At 38.9% G+C, this 20822-nt stretch overlaps 1 protein-coding gene across 1 annotated transcript in view; it reads right to left on the reverse strand.

Annotated features, from left to right (window-relative positions):
* DAPK1 (death associated protein kinase 1) overlaps window positions 1-20822 on the reverse strand; it is a 95505-nt gene that overhangs the window by 24875 nt on the left and 49808 nt on the right. Inside the window, exons 4-17 of the mRNA XM_031598538.2 lie at window positions 20411-20549; window positions 14160-14289; window positions 13311-13359; window positions 13153-13179; window positions 12627-12779; window positions 12415-12460; window positions 12038-12127; window positions 11166-11258; window positions 7810-7929; window positions 6548-6646; window positions 5634-5732; window positions 3997-4095; window positions 2117-2314; window positions 889-1086 (exon numbers count right to left, since the gene is read on the reverse strand). Coding sequence (XP_031454398.1) covers window positions 889-1086; window positions 2117-2314; window positions 3997-4095; window positions 5634-5732; window positions 6548-6646; window positions 7810-7929; window positions 11166-11258; window positions 12038-12127; window positions 12415-12460; window positions 12627-12779; window positions 13153-13179; window positions 13311-13359; window positions 14160-14289; window positions 20411-20549 — 1540 coding nt within the window. The remainder of the gene's footprint in view (window positions 1-888; window positions 1087-2116; window positions 2315-3996; window positions 4096-5633; window positions 5733-6547; window positions 6647-7809; window positions 7930-11165; window positions 11259-12037; window positions 12128-12414; window positions 12461-12626; window positions 12780-13152; window positions 13180-13310; window positions 13360-14159; window positions 14290-20410; window positions 20550-20822) is intronic.

Raw genomic sequence — 20822 nt, forward strand, 5'->3', positions numbered from 1 at the left:
GGAAGCCAAGAAAGCACTAGTGTCTCCAAATTTAGAGATAGGTAATTAAGCTTTCTCTTTGGAAAGTGCCTACTGACTTTAGTAATGGGCATTTCACATTTTTACCTGGCAGTAATCCATCAATAGGCATCACAATCAACATTTCTGAAGGTTTATCACTTCTCTAATTGCCACTTGTAGGTGAAAGAATAACCAATAGGACAACTTCCCAAAAGCACCCCCCTCAGTCATCGAACTACAATTTTTGAAGATTTTTAACATTTTAATTCTGAGAATTCACTCTACTGATGACAACTTATTTTATATATGAAGATATTTTAAGTTGAATGTTTTATCATCATTTATTTTAATAAATGAACTCAAGAATGAAAAACGTAAACCACCTAATATAACATGCATTTTTATAACCAGCAGTAGAATCCACACTTCCTTTCAATTACTTGTTCAGATGACAGTGCAGATCTGTACTGAATTTAAATTTAATAAAAATGCACCAGTCTTTAATTTTGCAAGCAATTTAATGTTATTAGAATACATCAAACCAATGTCTGTTCAGACCTCCAGAAACACACAACCTGTGTTCTCTGGTGCCTAAGCATGATCTACTCATCTAGGAAGGATCACTGGCACAGACTTCAACACTAAGACTGAGTGGCAAAGTACACTGTGGTAATTAATTCACTTGAGCTCTTCTTCATGGATCTTTAATCCATGAACTAAACTGAAAAAGGTAAATCTGCAGCATGAGTCATTTAATGCTTTGCTTTTGGCCACTTTAAGAGATAAAAATGAAGGGAAAATAATTTTCTTACTAGCAAAGTAGAGAAGGTCATCCAATGCAACAGGTGACCTCTTAAACAAAGCAGTTCAGTGCCATATCCCATTTACCTTATTAGCGACATCCAAGTTACAACCTGCTTCACAAAGTGTCATTACAATAGGGACATTGCCATCTTTGCAGGCCACATGTAGAGGAGTGTTGCCATGTCTGTCTTGAAAATCTACAAAACAGCCTTGATTGATGAGGGTTTTAACTACTTCTATCTGACATCTTCTTACAGCAAGGTGTAGGGCTATATGACCATCCTGAAAACACAAGAGAGCCAAGATGTGAGGTAAAAATAAAAATTCAAGTATTTTTCAGAGTCACAATAATTTTCCAGTAATCGTATGCATTTCCTTGCCTCCAGAATAAAAAAAATATCTGGGGGGAAGCAAAAGGGAAGGGCAGGGCTAGAAGAAGGGAGATGCACAATATCTGTCAGAACAAATCAACAACAAATAGAAAGCCAAATCTTTTATTAAGCCAGCAGGCTTTGCAGTGAAATGGATGAAATGTAAATACACATTCTCTAGTGAAGACTTCCCCAGAAAGTGGGAGCGTGACCAACTGAAACAATAAGCTCAACATTGTAAACCACAGCAGTATTTAATAACAGAAGTTAGGAATGTAAAAGTCAAGCAATCTGTAACTTTAGAGACAGAGCTTGCTTTCTCAGTGGAATAACTTACAGGCAACCTGGCCAGAGGAAAAAAACAAAATGATATTGCACTGAATATAGTCTAGTAACAAGTTTGTAACTACCACCAATAAAGCTAGCTATAAGGACAGGCATAGTAGGAGTATAATCTAAGAAATGCAAAAATTTATTTTTTTGGATCACATCATGAGAGAGAAAACATGATTTTGGATCAAATGCAGTTGTATTTTTAAATAGATTGATTTTTGTTCCTAGTACACTAATGTCATTTATCTGACCCTCAGGAATCACAGGCAAACATTAAATTCATCCTTTCTCTAAGTCAGTGGCCTGTTAACAATTACAGAACCAAATGTTCCTTCCATTTTCCTCAATATTATTCATAAGCTGATAATGAATAATCAAAATAATAATAAAAAAAGTAAAAATAATCAGTTAGCAACTTAAAAGACTAGCGTAGCCATCCATATACTCTGTAGAAACTGCTCAGAAATTCCAAATCACAAAAAACAATGCTGGCATGCAGCATTCAAATAAATTCAATTCAAGTAATTCAATTCAGAGGTATGGCTCTGTGACACCTGTGATCTCTGGAGGCAATTCCTACTAAATGAAATCACTCACCCATAACTAACCTTATCTGTTGCATCAAGGTCAGCTCCATGTTCTGACAAGCATTCCACAATATCATGGTACCCCCTAGCAGATGCTGTCAAGAGTGGAGTCTCTCCTTCTCTGTTTTTAATGTTCACATCACAGCCTGCTTCACAAAGTGCTTTGGCAACAGAGTAGTAGCCATGCCAAGAAGCACAATGCAATGGGGTTTCTTCTTCCTAGAGACACAGAATAAGAACAACCCACAATGAAGGAGAAACAAATGTTTCAGTTTTCAATTCACTTCCTTAACATAGAAAGAAAGCAAGATGGCAGGAAAAAAAGACAGTCTACTATACAGGCCTTGTAGAAAGGGGATAATTTCAAAAGCTGACCTTCTCAAGTATTTCCTGCTGACACACTAAGGGATTACAATGAAGCACTAGATTTGCATCATCGCCTGGATTCTGGGAGTCTATATTTCTCACTGTAAGGCTATCTGTTGTCTACACTCTGAATGTGAGTAGTACTAGACCAGGCATTTCCATGCTATTAAGGCTAATTGTCTTGGTCCTCCTAATTGAGGAGTAATTCTCATTCATAAACATTTTCTACATCCACATCTTGCATGCCAAGGGACTAAAATAGTGTTTAATACAGATAACTCACCAAGGAGATATAAGTCTCACTAGACTTTCAGCTTTTTTTGTTTGTTTGTTTGAACCAAGGAAGATTCAAAACTTCATTTCCAATATCTCTGTTTTTCGTAACAATTGTGTGAAACATCATTAAGAAATTCAAATGTTTCATAAAACTATGCTATTGAAACTACTGGTTGTGCATCCCACTACAAAACAAGAACTGTAATAAAGATTTTTTTTCAAATTCTAAGAAATGAAATACCCTTTCTGTATTTGATTAATAACAACTGACAATTAGTGCTGATATTAGAGGACATGGGCTGCATTCAAAGTTTCTGTAAAAAAAAAAAAAAAAAAAAAATCTAAGGAAGGAAGTAAAAGTTGATTCTACTTAAACAATACAAATATAGCCCTACAGGATGCCAAATTTTAGTTCCAAAAGTCAACATCCATGCACAAGAGAGTATCAGTGAATTTAGGGTTGAATGCATATTTTCTTTCCCAGTTAAGACTTTTCTTTCCTCTTCTTACAAGACTTGACAGTTCAGAACTCACAGAACAATAAGCATCTTTAAAAGAGCCCTTCTGAACGCTCCTTCCATTTTCAAAAATGGGTGTTTGACACTGCTGAATTCTCTCATTTCTCATTAAAAAGCTGCTGAAATCAAACCAACAAGTAATGAAAAGTGTTAGCTGAACTCACACACCACTGGCTGGACCTTCATGATGTGAAACTTCTTCATTTTTAAGCTTCCACTTCTAAGCTAATTTGTGCTGAGTACAGCAGTGGTTGGTTGGTTTATACATTGCTTTTGAGTAGCTATTTACTAAGAGGTATCAAGATTTCCATTATTTGAATTTTTTCTCTTTTCCAAATTCACAGAATCATAGAATGATCCAGGACCTTTAAAGGCAATCTAGTTCAACTCCCCTGCGATGAACAGGGACTCCTACAGCTAGCTCAGGGTGCTCAGAACCTGGTCCAGCCTGGCTCTGAACATCTCCAGGGACAGGAGCCTGTTCCAGTGCCTCACCACCCTCACTGTAGAAAAACTTCTTCCTTGTATCCAATCTAAGTCTCCCCACTTTTAGTTTGAAACCATTTCCCCTTGTCCTGTCACAATAGATCCTCCTGAAGAGCCTGTCCCCTTCCTTCTTACAGCCCTCCTTAAGATACTAAAAGGAAATTCAAACATATTAAAGGCTGCAAGGAAAGGCTTAGAGTTTTGACCACTTACACTAAAGCTGTGTTTCTGTAGGAAAAGCAGAAAGTACTTCACCTTATCTTGGAAGTTTGGATTGGATCCAACACTACAGAGAAACTGAACCACATCCACATGCCCATATCGAGCTGCAACATGAAGAGCTGTCTCCCCAGACTGCAATTACAAAAGAACATAACAGTGTAATTTTGAATGTTGCTCCAAATTCACACCACTATGTACAGCTTGATTGTCTGTACTATTTGGGGCACACCTTTCTTCCTGTACCCTAACAGCTACAGTTAGCAGAGGTCTCCAGTTCGCATACAGTAGTTGTATGGGACAATCGTGATACCACCAGACAAAAGGTATTTCTTCAAAGGCATTCCTTTTCTGGAACTTACTTTCCTATTTAATTTGCTGAAGATCGCAGTCAAAATGGAATTTCTGAGTAATGTGAGGAGATTGATGTGTGCATAGCTGTCACTAAAACAGGATAACTTTCCTATTCTATTCCTATTCTTACTACCCTTCCCAACTTTACATCCATACGTGTAAGGAGTCGACCTAACATTTCATTATATCCTTTGGTACATATATTTTGGTTATTACATAAAGTAATTTGCAAACTTTTTTATAGTTATATTACAAAGAAACAGTATTTCTACTAACAGTGTAATTCCTCTTCCAGTATTTCTATCAGGAATGGAATACTGATATTGCTAGTATTCCTTTCCTTTCTCTAATTCAACATTCAAAGAGCATTTCACAACTACATACATTTCACAAGTATAACTGCTTCTGTATTGGAGCTTTGGCTAGCATGGAAATATTGTTGTGGTATAAGCTTTTAACAGCAACTGGCTTTTCAGGCAAATGTTGCTGAAATAACTGTGAGATACAGGCTAACAGCTCATCAACTCTAAATTCTTAACCTCCTTTATACTCAATAAAGTAAAACCCATTTGTCAGACTAAAGTGATTTTCAATCAAGAGGAATGAAAAACAGAATCACGATTTTACACTGAGTTCCAAGGCAAAAACCCAGTGTTCATGTGAAAATTAATTTAGGTTTGTTCTTCTCCACCTACCCACCATGTACTCACCACATTTATATGCACGCTTGCTTAACATCCATCAGAAGAATAATCAGTACGTTCAGCTACTTAAAAGCTGTGTTATTAAGCTCTGTAAGTCAGCTTGTAAAACCAAACTAAAAAATTCAGTCATTTTGTAATGCTATAATGTGATAGAAAACACAGTGATGACAGCAGGATAGCAGAGTCCCAGGCTGCAGCAAGTGAAGAGAAGCTCTAAGTGCAGCAGCCACGAATACAGAAACAAAAAGAAAAAAGCTGCTTACCTTTGGAAGGCCTCAGGTAGGCAGGAATCTCTTTCAAGATACCCTTGCCTCTACTGCCAACTCTTAAATGAGGTCTGGATGGGGTGGGTCCTGGCTCCACCCCTTCTGGTCACTCTGGTGCATTGCTTGCACCTGAGCTCCTTTGGGTTGGCTCTACCTTCCACCAGGTGCTCAACCAACAGCTGTTTCAGGCTGTGACCTAGCATTTTCGCTACACACATGAAGAATTAAAAATTCACAGCTCAAAATCATTTCAATCCAAAGACCTCTCCCTTTGCAAAGGTAAAGCTTTATGAAAACAAAATACCAAACAAGCTGTCTCCATGAAATATGGAAGAAATTTTGTTCTTACCTTATCCTTAACATCCAGAGGACATTTATTCTCATTCAGAAATTTCAGTGTTTCTATATGACCGTGTCGAGAAGCCCAATAGATTGCATTAGATCCAGCCTGCCCAAAATGTTTGATTATAGGTGTCAGCAATCACTTCAGAATCCTGATTTTAGACATTTACTGAGGTAAAAATGCACATACATGTATACTGATACACTAACAAACAGACTCATTACAGTAAATTTAAGCTCATTACTTACATCAACATTTTTATATATATACTTTTTTTTCTTCAAGTTGGTTTAACAACTGGACATATCAATACCAAAAAATCCACCACAGTCTGTACAAGGATAATTAATAGGATAACAACTCTATGCAAGGGATAATCCTCTTCACCCTTGCAAGTGAGATTATGGAGAAGTCATAAAATAAAAACCTCTGTTGTGCTTATTTTTCCAGGTAGGAGCAGACAGTGCTTCAAGTTCACTTTAAATGAGACCCAGATCGTTCAAAGATATTTTGAAGAAGCACTAATTGCAAAGTGTACCTGAATTTTAGTTGTGACATTCCCCACTGCTGAAATGTGTACTTATCATTTCATACTAAACAAAGTTTAGTTTGATTTAGGGCAATTTGAACAAACTCAGTCAACTTAATAAGCAAGAGCTACATTTTAAGATTAGTATCATTCAAATTACCACAACTAATAAAGTGATCAAAATGAGGGTATATGCACTAATAACAAATAAAGGTATTAAAAATTTGCATTTATCTTTTTGCTATGGAGACTAGTGAATAGCTTACAGAACAAGCTCTACTGCATATACTTTTTCATTTCCAGTACAACCTGTTTTGAACTGCCTGTCTTCTGCTAGCTGTACTGAATGCGAAAATCTCATTTAGAAATGGTGACAAATCAGAATTCTTACTTTATCTTGGACATCAATACGGGATCCACGCTTTAGAAGCAACTGAAGCATCTGAATATTTCCACAGCCAGCAGCAATGAGTAGTGGAGGTGTTCCATGCTAATAACAAAAAATACAAGCAAGAATAATGTATTTAAATTTTGAAGGATTAAGAACAGAGATTGGAATAAAAGAAATACAGTTAATGGCATCTCTGGATGTTCAGTTTTAAATAAGTCTTTGGGGAATACTGTACCGTAAATAACTCACTTCTTTGTCCTACTACATTTATTATATATCAATTTGTTGCATTTTTTGCGATGAAGTCACACTAGCTAAATGACACAAAATATTAACAGCACACTTTTCAAATTAGGAATAATAATGTTAAGTTCTCACTAGCCCAGTTTACAAAAATGGTCCCTTTCACAATTTCTTTGTAGTTACATTTCAAACAGCTTAGAAAAAAAGAAAAGAATATAAAAAGAATATGTAAGTTTTTGGCCACAATATCGCAAAGACACAACCTTCTAACAACATATTAGAAAGTTAAATGGTACTGCAGAATTTGAACAAAAATGTGTATTCAGGACTCCTTCACAGTAAAATGATAAATGCTTTACTTTCACACTCCTCAAGAATACTTCTTGAAGTGTATTATAATGAACATTATAATCATTAAAAAAAAAAACTGAAAATCAAAGCTGAGATGATTTATCCAAGGTTTAACAGCAGAGCCAGCAATGGAACTTCAGTCTCCTAGGCTCAGTTAAAATACTCCCACTCGAGCAGCTGCAGGATACTAAAATTCTTCAGCAGGCAACTCATTTTGCTTCTGAAAATGAATGGCCCAATCTAAACTGTGTTCATATATACAGTTTCTGTTGTATGGGACTTTTGTTTCTGGGAGTGCTTTGTAGAGCTGGTTTGTCAGTCTGGTTATTTGTACATGTTCAACCACCTTTATGTGCTCTAAGGAACAGTTGCAAACTGAAGCAAAGGCTAATCTCTAATGCAACAAAGCTCATTTAAACAGATTTGATTAGTAGTTTTTCAATGGCTTACTTTTTCAAAAGCATATTTCAGGCTCCATTTTCAGGTAGTCTGAGAGGACTGCAGGCAGAACTTATCAAAATTTTCCCTAAAGAAAGGCAGAACAATTTCCCATCCACTTGACATTTCTTTTTCATTTCATGTGTTACATTCCTATTACAGCCACACTGATATATTCAACAGGGTTAGAACTAGTCTGCCACCCACTTCAGCACAGACCCACACTCTACCTTGTTAGGTTGATTGACATCGTAATTTGTCAGAGATCCCAGAAGGTGCTGTAATCCAGGAACATTGTCATCGTTGATGGCATGAATAATAGCTTTCATCACAAAAGAATCTTCCTCATCCTTGTAATTAAAGACAAAGAAGAAAAACTGCTAGCTTCAAGAAAAACAACCCCTCTCAAACTCAACAGTTGCCAAGACACTGAAAAATTTTAAAAAGTGAAATGTTGAAGTCTTCAGATGAAAGTAATCCTTTGCGAAGCATACAGATAAAATGTTTGAATGTTGTTTGAAAGTCACACCAAAAAGCCCTGCACCTTTTCTAGTGCAATAATACTTAATCTATAAGCTCATTATTCACTAAGATTCCAGACACAGAACTAATTCCAGCAGAACTAATTACATGCATGTATCCAAAGGGAAATGTTCAGCAGCCTATTGCTCCTCTTGATTGCACAAATCTATAATGGCTGGATAGATCTACTCAAGGGTGCTGATGGAGCTGGTTGAAGCGCTAAACAAGCCACTCTGAAAAAATTTACCAGTCGTCTTAGCTAACTGGCGAGCTCCCAGTTGATTAGATACTAGCAAATGCAATGCCTATCTGCAGGTAGTGCAGAAAGGAGGATCAGGGGAATTACAGGCCTGTCATTTTGACCTTGGTGCCAGCCAAGACCATTGAGCAGATCACTTTGAGTGCCATCACATGGCACACACAGGACAATCAGGTGATAGACCTTGTCAGAATGGAGTTATAAAAGGCAGGTTCTGCCTGACTAACCTGATCTTCTTCTACAACATTACCCACTTAGTGGATGAGGGAAAGGCTGTGGATATTGTTTACTTGGATTTCAGGAAGGCATACAATTCTGTTTCCCAAAACTTGCTCCTAGAGAAACTCACAGCTCATGACTTGGGTGGATATACTGTTCTCAGCATAAAAAACTAGTTGGATGGCTGAGTCCAAAGGGTCTTTGTGAATGGAGTTAAACCTGGTTGGTAACTGTTCACAGGTGGTATTCTCTAGGGCTCAGTATTTACGTCAGTTTTAATATCTTTATCAATAATATTGATGAGGATATTGAGTGTGCTTTCAGTATGTTTGTTGATGACACTGCATTGGGAAGGAGTGTTATCTGCTTGAGGGTTATTCTTCTGCAGAGGGATTTGGATACACTATACGTACAGTCTGCATTCAGCTGTGTGACATTTAACAATGCAAGATGCTGGATGCTGCACTTACGTCAGAACATGCAGTGGTATACATTTCAGGAAAAGTGGTTGGAAAACTTCCTAATAGAGAAGGGGGTGCTGATCAGTAGCCAGCTGAACATGAGCCTGCAGTGTCCCCAGGTGGCCAAGAATGCCAGTGGTGTCCTGGCCTACATCAGAAATAGGGTGGCCAGTGGAGAAGTGATTGTCCCTCTATACTTGGCACTAGTTAGACTGTACCTTGAATACTGTGTTCAGTTTTGGGCCTGTTAATACAAAAAGAATATTGACTTGTCTAAGCATGGGAAAAGAGCAACAAAGCTAATGAAAGGACTACAAAACATGACACATGAGAGGTGGCTGAAGGAACTGGGGCTATGTAATCTGGAGAAAGGGAGGTTGAGGCAAGACCTCATTACTCATTACTACAACAACCTGATAGGAGGTACCAGCAAAGACAGTGTCAACTCTTTTTTAAGGTGACGGGTGATAAGATTGGCAATGGCCTTACGTTGTGCCCTCCCTCCTTTCAAGAAATGGTTTAGATTGGAAATCAGGAAGAATTTCTTCAGAAAGAAAGGGTAGTCAGGTATTGGTCAGTTATCATCCAGGGAGGTGGTAGAATCACCATCCCTGGGGGTATTTAAGAGATGTGTGTATGTGACATGGTTTAGTGGCACACTTTTCAGTATTAGATACATCACTGAACTCAAGGATCTTAAAGGTCTTTCCTAACATGTTCAAAACATTAAAAAGAAAAGATATACACAAATACAAAATGCAGAATCAAGTTCTGTGTTATCCAGATACGCTGTAGAAGAGGTACTTTGGATCCAGCTTTCATACTTTCATATGGATGAGGTAGGAATCTAGAAAATAAATAATGAGCCTAGGTACATTTGCTGACATAACTTTATTTTTCTCCCATGCACTGAAATTCACTGAGCCAAGTATCTGAATCTCTTATTTCCTTCATAATGTTTCTGACTTTTTAAAAATCTAACATTAGGATGTGCAGAAGATGATCTCTTCTGTTGCAATACAGGAGTGGAACGCTGATAGAGTGTTAAAAGATATAATGACAGCCGATAAGCTGGGGTGGGGGAAGTGGGGAAAGTGGAAAAAGACAGAGAATAAGCAGCGTGAAAGCAGAAAGATAGGAGAAAATGGAAACAAAGATATATGGGGTTACAGAGAAGGGACACAAAGAAGATAACACGAACAAAAAATTTTGTGGAATTTGTGAAGTATGATCCTATTAATGCACAGGAAAAATGAATTTACCCAGCTCTAAACATATCATTATTGCTGATCACATGGGATTTCTGAATAGGGAAAGTGTTAATTTCAAAGCATACAATTGCTATTACTTAAAATCCAGTAGATATATACAACCCCAAAAACTGAATACTGCCAACTCTAAAATTTTGTCCTTAAATAACTGCGTACTATCCTTACTTTGATACTGCTGTCTAACATTTGTCGTATCTATGGAGGCTCAGTAATTCTGAATGCTCTGTTAAAAATACCCATAGTATCATTTTATGTTACACTGTGCCATGAAAAAAAAATCAGATGCAACTTTTCCACATTATAATTGCTACAGTACTAAAATTCCCCCTGAATAAAACTAAAAAACGGAGATAAATGAATTTCAAGCACAAGCTGATCAGTCTCAGTATGGTAATTTGTGGGATAAAGAATGTCGTTGTATTGCTAATGAGTGGTAAAGACCAACAATAACTTGAGCCAGATGTAAACACCCACAAGGCGCCCAGCCCCTTACATGTAACCAGACTTGGTTGTGCGGAAAACTGTGGTGTTGCGCGGGTATAAAAGGTGGCAAGCACCTACAATAAAAGTCCTTTGTTCTGCACCAGCGAAGGAGTCCAAACCTCTTTCGCCACACCTGCAAGGGAGCTTGATGCCCTCTTGCAACAGTAACTGATAAATTAAACTTCAAAGTTGGTGTCATGCACAAGATCAGACTATGGATAATTGCCCTTTGTAGATTTAAAATCTATTTCTTCTTACATCTGATGATTTATTAATTCTGCACAGTTTGTCCAATATTTGTCTTAGAATCATTTCAGAAAATGTTATTTCAGATATATTAAGGCTTCCTAATCATATAAGTATACACTTACCAGAGTATCATCACTCCTAGCAACACTCATATTACTTCTGGACAAGAAGGATCTTGATAATCTCTGGCACAAGGATATCAAGCGTACTGATTGCTTTTTAAAAATAAGAAGAGAAAAGCTATATTAAAACAAAAATCGAAACAATACTTGTGATAGAATGCTTTTGCAGAGCTTTTAAAGGAAGACTGTTTATTAGTAACACAAACAAGTTTTATGCCAACCTCTCTCCCATCTTTTTTTGAGGTTGCATTTGAATCTTCAACTATAATACAAATAAGCTATTCATTTGCACTAGTAGAATTATATATTTTTGGATTGGTACTATTTCTAAAAGCCATTCAGATACAGAGCAAAACATGAAAAGTAGCGTGGATTTTAAAGCACGCACACACAGAAAATCTAACTGGGCACAAATTAACTGACAACATTCCTTTAAGCTGTTATTGTTATATATATATGTGTGTGTGTGTGTGTGTGTGTATGCATATATGTATATATATATGTAGTAAGATATTCCTAGACTTACAATTTAATATTAAGGAAGAAATTAATATTTCAGTTTAATAAACACCATAGGTATTTACCAAACAGAGACACTGCACTGTGGCAAAAAAAAAAAAAAAAAAAATCGGTGAGTGCCTTTCCTCTATAAACATGAGCAAGATAGTTGATAACAACAAACAAATAGACACATAAACACTCCACATACACAAGCACTTCTGCACAAATCATTAGCAAGGAAGTCTTCTCACTATACTCAAGCTTCTACTTTATTCCAAATGACAAAGGAAAAGCATGTTTTTCTGGAGCAGGTGATGCTATTGTATTTTGTATATGTAACCAGCACTGAGAAGATTTATTGAATGACTTACTTTCCATTTTCGCCGTGCTGCAAACTTCTTGAATTTCTCCATATTCACTGCAGATGCTTTCCTACTTAGTGCTTGCTGAGTATCTTTAGGCTGTGAGCAAAAGTAAAATATAACTATGAAATATCCCACAGTTACAACCAGAACTTTCATAAAACATCTTTCTTTATGTAAGACTTCCATTTACTATTACTTTATTATATTGTCCACAATTCACACGTACCTGTATTCATACAGACAGCCTTCAAAAGCAGCAAGATATATTTAACAATTAGACCAATATTCAATTTGAAGGCTTTGCTAAAGAACTTAACATGTGAAAGTGGAATAAGAAATCAAGAACGGTTAAAGAACAGAACAAGAATGAATTACATGCTCACCTTGATCCAAGGATGTAGTAAACTATCTTGAATAGTCATTCTCTTCCTATAATAGGAGAAAAGAGAATTGTTTCAGGTAGTAAAAAATAGAAAACACTATATAGTAAAAAAATATATATAGTAAAAAAATTAATATCGCAAAATAATCTGTAATTTGAAATATTAGAGACATTTCAGACTGCAACAATGCATAGGCAAGAGGAACAACTCACTTTGGATCCTTGACTAGAAGTCTTCGTATAAAATCTTTAGCTAGGGCACTGGTATTACTGAAGAATTCTTCTTCAAATTCATAATTCACAGCAGACACGTTTGCTAATGTTTCCTGCTTGGTTTCTCCAAGAAATGGTGATGCACCACTTAGACTGCAGAAATAGAGAACCCTCCTCACATTACATGTTGAAACACAGCTGTTTAACTCTCAGCTCAAACAACAGCAGAAAATGAACATTTTTTTTCTTGCTTTAAGACTGGAAATACTATTTTCAGGAAGGTTTTATTTAACAGGGCAAAAAAATTCTCTGCAATTTTAGAGAATACGGATTTGCTTCACGTGCAATCTCAAGGCCCACTAATGACCATTCTAATCAATAATTGTAATACTGCTTTTATGATTATTCAACTTGAAACATCTTGTGCAATCAAAATTAGTTGTCTTGCATAGGCATCACCAAAATCACAGAGAACAGATTAAAAAACTAGCAATTCTGAGAACTGCCCATAGATTTTTGTACTTACAGGATGTAAGTTATCACACCAATGCTCCTGGAATAAAAAAAGAAAAAAAAAAGAGGGTGAGAGAGAATGAAGAGAAATGGAGAAAGAGAAGGGAAAATGTAAGTTTAGAACTCATAAATAACCATAACATTTATTTCAAATAAGATCTAGCAACTCACCACATATCTGCTTCAAGACCAAGAGGCTCATAATTTACTATTTCAGGAGCTGAAGGAAAAAATAAATAGATCAAAATATAGCCCATGGGGAAATCTATTTCAGCCTGAGATTATGTAAGTCAGAGATAATAAACTAAGACGCTGACAGACTAAATACCTTTAACATATCTTACAGAAGGAATGAGTGCTACAAACTGCTTATTTAAATTTCAAAATATCATAAATTACCAAAAGTAATGCCTCCACTTTATGTAAGCGGAAACTACAACAGATACAAGGAGTGCAATAACACAGTTTGAGAGAGCAAATTCTCAACTAGAAAACACTATTTTTCAACACATTCACAGCAATTTGCTATGCATTTTCACCAGAAATGAACAAAATGCATGCCACATTCATAAAAATCTGCACCAGGAGGTGACCCATTGTCGCTGTTGTCACAGCTGAAGCACACCACCTGTCCCTCACTGTGCTCACGTCCACTATTATATCTCCATAAACATTCAGCAAGTGTCAATGAATGTCAGTGGGTGCAACGTTTTCCACAGAGGAGTTATACACCTCTGCTTCATACACACTTCCATGTCAAACACAGTATCATCAGAATGCCACTCTGCTGCCATCTCTTACATGGCAACAAAATATAATGGAATATTGTCAGGAATATTAAACTTCCATTGCCATACCCCCAGCATGTGTCTCTGATGAAATGGATTAATATAATAACACAGGAGGCATTACTTTTGGAGTCGCCACCATGTAAAGTCTATCTCAGTCAAACCAAGCTAAACCATATTTATCATTTCACAGAGTGGGAAGGAAGAGTTTTAACAATATCAAGTTTCTCACCAACAAACTCTGGTGTTCCGAAAATATTTTTGAATTCATTTCCAAAATCAATTTTGTGCGCTAAACCGAAGTCAATAATCTTGATTCGAGGCTTTGGTACATTTTTGTCCAACAACATTATGTTTTCAGGCTTTGAAAGGGAGGAAAAGAGAGAAAAAGTAGATTACATATAGGTACAAAATGTCTGATATATTCCAGTGCTATTCAGTGTTGCGCACTTCCTATATACTCAGCAGAGAAATCCTGCTTTTTCCTATCACAATTTAACATGATAAAAATTAAATACAGAAAATCAGAGTTTCATGCTGATGACAAACAGCTGATTACTAAATTCTACTCTTTGTGGATACAACAGTTGCAGTTTTCATTTGGAAAGATCCTGGTGAAACACATTCTCTTCTGTAAAGATCACAACCCCTGTGATATGATCACTGCAGTTCTGCTAGAAGCTTGCAAGAGACAAAAACTATTAAGTAGTATTTGATTAATATTACTCCCTGAAAGAGTTTTTTTCACAGAAAGTGAGGAAACAACAAATCAGGGAAGTATATCTCTCTGCTTCTGGTTCTCCAAGAGAAAATTTAGGGGTAGTCTAGCTCCCAGACTTTAAGGCTTGAAATCCTTTCATAGGTGAATAGCAGGTTCTTGTATTTAGCAATTACTTTTTAAAATACAGCAAAAGATTATTTACAACACAGAATCACAGAATGGCTTAGGCCGGAGGGGACCTTAAAGATCATCTACATCCAACCTTCTGACATAAGCAAGCTTGCCACCCACCACATCAGGCTGCCCAGGGTCCCACCCAGCTTTACCATGAATGCCTCCAGAGATGGGGCATCCACTGCTTCTCTTGGAACCTTACCACCCTGTGAGTAAAAAATTTCATCCTAACATCTAACCTAAATTCCCCTCTTTTAGTTTAAAGCCATTCCTCCTTGTCCTATCACTATCCATGAACATAATTTGTCAAAAGATGAAACAAAGAAGAAAAAATGTCAAGACTATCATGGAATCATAGAATGGCTAAGATTTGAAGGGACTTTCAAGATCACTGAGTTCCAACCCCTTAGCATGGCGGGCTATATACCACCCCCTTGTACTACCCCTTGTACTACCACTATCTACCTGTGTAAAAAGTTCCTGCTTATAAGCTCCCTGCAAGTACTGAAAGACTGCAATGAGGTATCCCCAGAGCCTTCTCTTCTCCAAGCTGAACAAGTCCAACTCTCTCAACTTTTCCTCAAAGGAGATGCTTCAGCCCTTCTCCAGACTCACTCCAACAGCTCTTTATCTTTCTTGTGCTGAGGGCCTCAGACATGGATGCAGTACTCCAGGTGAGGTCTCATGAGAGGGGGACAATCCCCTCCTTCTCCATGCTAGTCACTCCTCTTTTGATGTAGCCCAAGGTACTGTTAGCTTTCCAGGCTGCAAGAGCACACTGCAGGCTCATGTCCAGCTTTTCATCCACCAGGACTTCCAGCCCTTCCCCTCAGAGCTGCTCTCAATGAGTTTTTCTCCCAGTCTGTAATGTATTTAGTATCACCCCAATCCAATTCTAACAATTTGCACTTAGCCTTGTTGAACCTCTTCTGTTCCTCTTTTCAAACATGTCCAGGTCCCCTTGGATGACATCCCTTCTTTCAGCTGTGTCAACTACACCAATCAGCTTGGTGTTACCAGCAAACCTGCTGACAGTACACTCTCTTCCACCATATGTGCCATGAGTTTTTGGTTTAGTAAGAAAGGCAGTTAGCAGAACTGCTGCCTTGGAATTACGGAGGTTAGTCTTACGGAGGTTAGACCTTAGAGACCTGGGGTACTTAATGATAAGGCCAATTGTTCTTGGGGTATCCAGCCTCCTGAGTTGGAAGACAGCAACAAGGAGCAGAATCAAGCTCCTGCAATCCAATGGAAAACTGTAAATGACCTATTACATACTTTTAACATTCACAAGCCTGTGGGGCTAGGTGGGATTCATCCAACAGTGGTGAAGGAGCTAGGAGTGCTCACCAAGTCAAATTCAATAATTTACCAGCAGTCCTGGCTGACTAGGGAGTTCCCAGTTGACCAGATGTTAGCAAATGTAACTTCAATTTACAAGAAGGGCAGGAAGGAGGAGCCAGGGACTTACAGGCCAGTCAGTCCTCCTCAGTGCCAAGGAAAGATATGGAACAGATGTTATCGCATAGCACATAGAAGACAATTGAGTGATCAGATGCAGCTATAGATTTAGGAGTGGTAGGTCCTGCCTGACTAATCTGATTTCTTTCTGTCACAAAATGATTTGCTTACTAGATGAGGGAAAGGCTAAGGATATTCTCTGTCTCAATTTTAATTAAGTGTTTGACAGTTTCCTACAGCATTTTCCTGGAGAAACTGACTTTCATAGTTTGTATAGGAGTACAAGTTACTTGGTGAAGAACTAGCTGGATCGCTGGGATCAAAGACTCATGATAAATGGAGTTTTTTTCAGGTGACAAGTGGTAGGATGTAAGGAAAAGCTGCACTATGGGAAGATTAGATAGGATATTGGCAAGAATTTCTTCCTGGAGAAGGTGGTCATTAGAATGGATTGCTCAGGGACATGGTACAGACCTCTCCCTGGAGGTGCTTAAAGAGATGCATGGACCAGATACAGTCCAGTAATGAGACTCCATAGGTCATGCTGATAGTTGGATCTGCTGATCCTGATGGTCTTTTCAAACCAAAATGATTATATATGCTGGCCTGCTCTGAGGAATTCTGAGAGCTACACCATAGTGCTCATATTGTACAAAAGGACATCCAGAACAGATAAGAACAGATCTGGCCCATCAGCCTTCTATTAGCTTTCTTTCTCAATAACAAGGGTTGATACATAGGGCTGATAAATCACTTCCAAAACTAATTTTCTTTATTTTCTTTATTTCAAGATCTCCTCAGAATGGTTTCATTTTGTTGGAAGTTGCATTTTTTCATAAAAAATCTTATATTAAACACAGATGAGAACTATTTATGGTTCAGTAATTTCTTTCAATTGGCTGATATTTTCCCTGACTATATAAGCAAGCAAAACAAAACTACAGCCAAGATCTGCACGATGGAAGATTTCTGGTTAATGTTACAAAAGAAACATTGAATCATAGAATAGTTTGGTTGGAAAGAATCCTTAAGACCATCTAGTTCCAACCACCCTGCTACAGGCAGGGACACCTCCCTCTACACCAGGTTGCACAAAGCCCCATCCAGCCTGGCCTTGAATGCTTAAAGGGAAGGGGCATTCACAGCCTCACCAGGCAACCTGTTCCAGTGTCTCACCACCCTCACAGTAAAGAATTTCTTCATCATATCTAGTCTGAATTTACCCTGTTCTAGTTTAAAACCATTTTCCCTCGGCTGGTCACTACCTGCCTAGCTACTGAAGGCCCCATGCAGGTACTGGAAGACCATTATAAGCTTCCTGCAGAGCCTTCTCTTCTCTAGGCTGAAGAGCCCCAGCTCTCTCAGCCTATCATTGTACAGGAGGTGCTCCAGCCCTCTGATAATCTCTGTGGGCCCCCCTTGGATCTCCTCTAACAGTTTGATGTCCTTCTTGTGCTGGGGGCCCCAGAACTAGACACAATACTCCAGGTGGGGTTTCACAAGAGCACAGTAGAGGGGCAGAATCACCTCCCTCAACCTGCTGATCACACTTGTCTTGATGCAACCCAGGATATGGTTGGCCTTTTGCAGCAAGTGGATATTGCTAGCCCATGTTGAATCTTTCATCAACTGACACCCCCAAATCCTTCTCCTCAGGGTTGCTCTCAAGCCATTCTCAGCCCAACCTATATCTGTGCTTGAGATTGTCCCGACCCAGGTGCAGGACCTTGCACTTGGCCTTATTGAACTTCACGAGGCTGGCATGGGCTCACCTCTCAAGTCTGTCCAGGTCACTCTGGATAGCATCCCTTCCCTCTAGCATGTCAACTGCATGACTCAGCTTGGTGTCATTTGCAAATTTACTGAAGGTGCACTTAATCCTACTGTTCATGTCACCTACAAAGATGTTAAATAACACTGGTCCCAGCACTGATTCCTGAGGAACACCACTCCTCACCAGTTTCCACTTGAACACTGAGCCATTGACACAACTCTCTGAGTGGTCCATCCATCAGATATATTTTTCTCCAGTTTCTTGACCAGGAGGACATTGTGCAGGACAGTATCAAATGGTTTGCACAAGTCCAGGTGGATAATGTCAGTTGCTCTTCCTTTATCCACTAACGCTGTAACTCCATCATAAAAGGCCAGTGAGTTTGTCAGGCATGACTTGCCCTTGGTGATGCCATGTTGGTTACCACCAACCATCTCGTCTTTATTTTCCATGTGCCTTAGTAGGGCTTTTAGGAGGACCTGCTCTGTGATTTTGCCAGGCACAGAGATGAGACTGACTGGCCTGTAGTTCTCTGGATCTTCTTTTTTCCCTTCTTGAAAATGGGAGTTATGTTTCCCCTTTTCCAGACAGTGGGAACTTCTCCAGACTGCCATGACTTTTCAAATATGATACATAGCAGCTTGGTGACTTCATCCGCCAGTTCCCTCAGAACCTGTGGATGGATCTCATTGGGTCCCGTGGACTTTTGCACCTTCAGGTTATTTAGATGGTCTTGAACCTGATCTTCACTTACAGGAGGCAGATCTTACTTCTTCCAGTTCTTACCTTTGCTTTCTGCAGCTCGGGTGGTATGGCTTAGAGCCCTTGCCAGTAAAGACTCAGGCAAAGAAGTCACTGAGCACCTTAGTTTTCTCTGTATCCCTCATGATCATGTCTCCAGTTTCCTTCCAGAGAAGGTTTACATCTTCCCTGGTCTTCCTTTTATTATTGATATACTTGCAGAATTTCTTCTTGCTCCCTTTAATGTCCCTGGCTAGATTTAATTCTGTCTGGGTTTATCTTTCCTAACCTGATCCCTGGCTGCTCAGACAACTCCTCTGTAGTCCTCCCAGGCTTCCACTCCCTGCGATTTTCTTTTTGAGCCTCAGGAGCAACCTGATTCACGGAAGCATCCTGGCATTTTTGCTTGTCTTCCTTTTTCCCAGGATGTACTGCAGAGGGTTTAGAGGAGATGGTCCATGAGTACTGACCAGCTTTCTTGGGCCCCTCTTCCCTCCAGGGCTTTATCCTGTGCCAGCCTGCCAAGTAGTTCCCTGAAGAGTTCCAACTCTGCTCTCCTGAAGTCCTGAGTGGAAAGTTTGCTACACAGCCTGTTTCATACTCTAAGGACCCTGAACTCCACCATTTTGTGGGCACTGCAGCCAAGGCTGCCCTTGAGCTTCACATTACTCACCAGCCCCTCTTTGTTGGTGAGGACAAGGTCCAGCATAGTACATTTTTTCGTGGGTTGCTGTACCACTTGGAAGAGGAAGCTACCATCAACACATTCCAGGAACCTCTTCAACTTCTGGTGCCCTGCTGTGTTGTCCCTCCAACAGATATCAGGGGGACTAAAGTTCACTATAAGGACCATGTTTTGTGCATGTGAAGCTGCTCCTATTGTTTATAGAGGGCCTCATCCACTCAGTCTTCCTGATCCGGCAGCCTGTAGCAGGCTCCCACTATGATGTCTCCCTTCCCTGCCTTTCCTTTAGCCCTAACCCATAAGCTCTCTGTCAGCTCCTCATCTATCCCCAGGTGAAGCTCCCTGGACTCCAGATGGTCAGTGATGTAGTGGGCAACATCTCTTCCCCTTTTCCCTTGCCTGCCTTTCCGAAAGAGTTTATACCCATCCATTCTATCATGTCTCAGTGATGCCAATGACATCGTATCCGTGTAGGCACACACATGCCTGCAACTCTTCTTGCTTGTTCCCCATGCTCCATGCATAAGTGTACAAGCATTTGAGTTCGGTTCCCATTGAGGCTAATTTACCAACTGGAGTTCCTTTATCTTTCATCTCAGGTGCTGCCTTACTGGCTTATGATCCAACTGTAGGCCCAGAGCACCCATTACCATCATCAGCCTCAAAGTGGGATGGTTTGAAGATCCCCTCTCTCAGAAACTCTAGTTTGAGCCTTCCTGATTAAATTGGAAAGCTTGTTGCCAAAGATGGTCTTCTTCTTCTCTGAGAGATGAATCCCATCCTCCTACAGCAGACCAGATTTCTCAAAACTAGTTCCATGACATAAATAGCTGAAGCCCCATTCATGACACCACTAGCCCTGTTCATGACACCAGACTTTAATGGATGTTGCTCATAGTTGTGTGCATTCTTATATGCTCAACATACCTTTAGATCAAAGTGGGCAATTTGAAGAGAATGGAGATATTGAACACCATTAAGTATTTGCTTGAGAAATTCCGTGGCTTCCTCCTCTGTAAGAGACTCTTTTTCAGCTAAGAAGTCGAAGAGCTCTCCACCTGCAACACTGGGAAAGCAGAAGTAGAGTTACTGCCAAGCTTGTTTTAACCTACAGGCTCCTTTCAGCACAGTTATTATCAGACCAACCTCAGAAAGCATCCAAAACCTTATAAATTGTCAGTGTCAAAGTAGAAGATGGAAAACACTTGATTCAGAATCTGAAATAGTAATTACCCCCAACTTCCCCTGAAGAGAAAAGATTACAATAGAAAAAGTTCGTTTCTTTTTTTAACAAAAAAAGGTTGGAACAACTAAATATACATACATTTACAGTTGGCTG

Source organism: Phasianus colchicus, chromosome Z, assembly GCF_987193195.1.
Source record: "Phasianus colchicus chromosome Z, bPhaCol1.hap1.1, whole genome shotgun sequence".
Lineage (NCBI taxonomy): Eukaryota > Metazoa > Chordata > Aves > Galliformes > Phasianidae > Phasianus > Phasianus colchicus.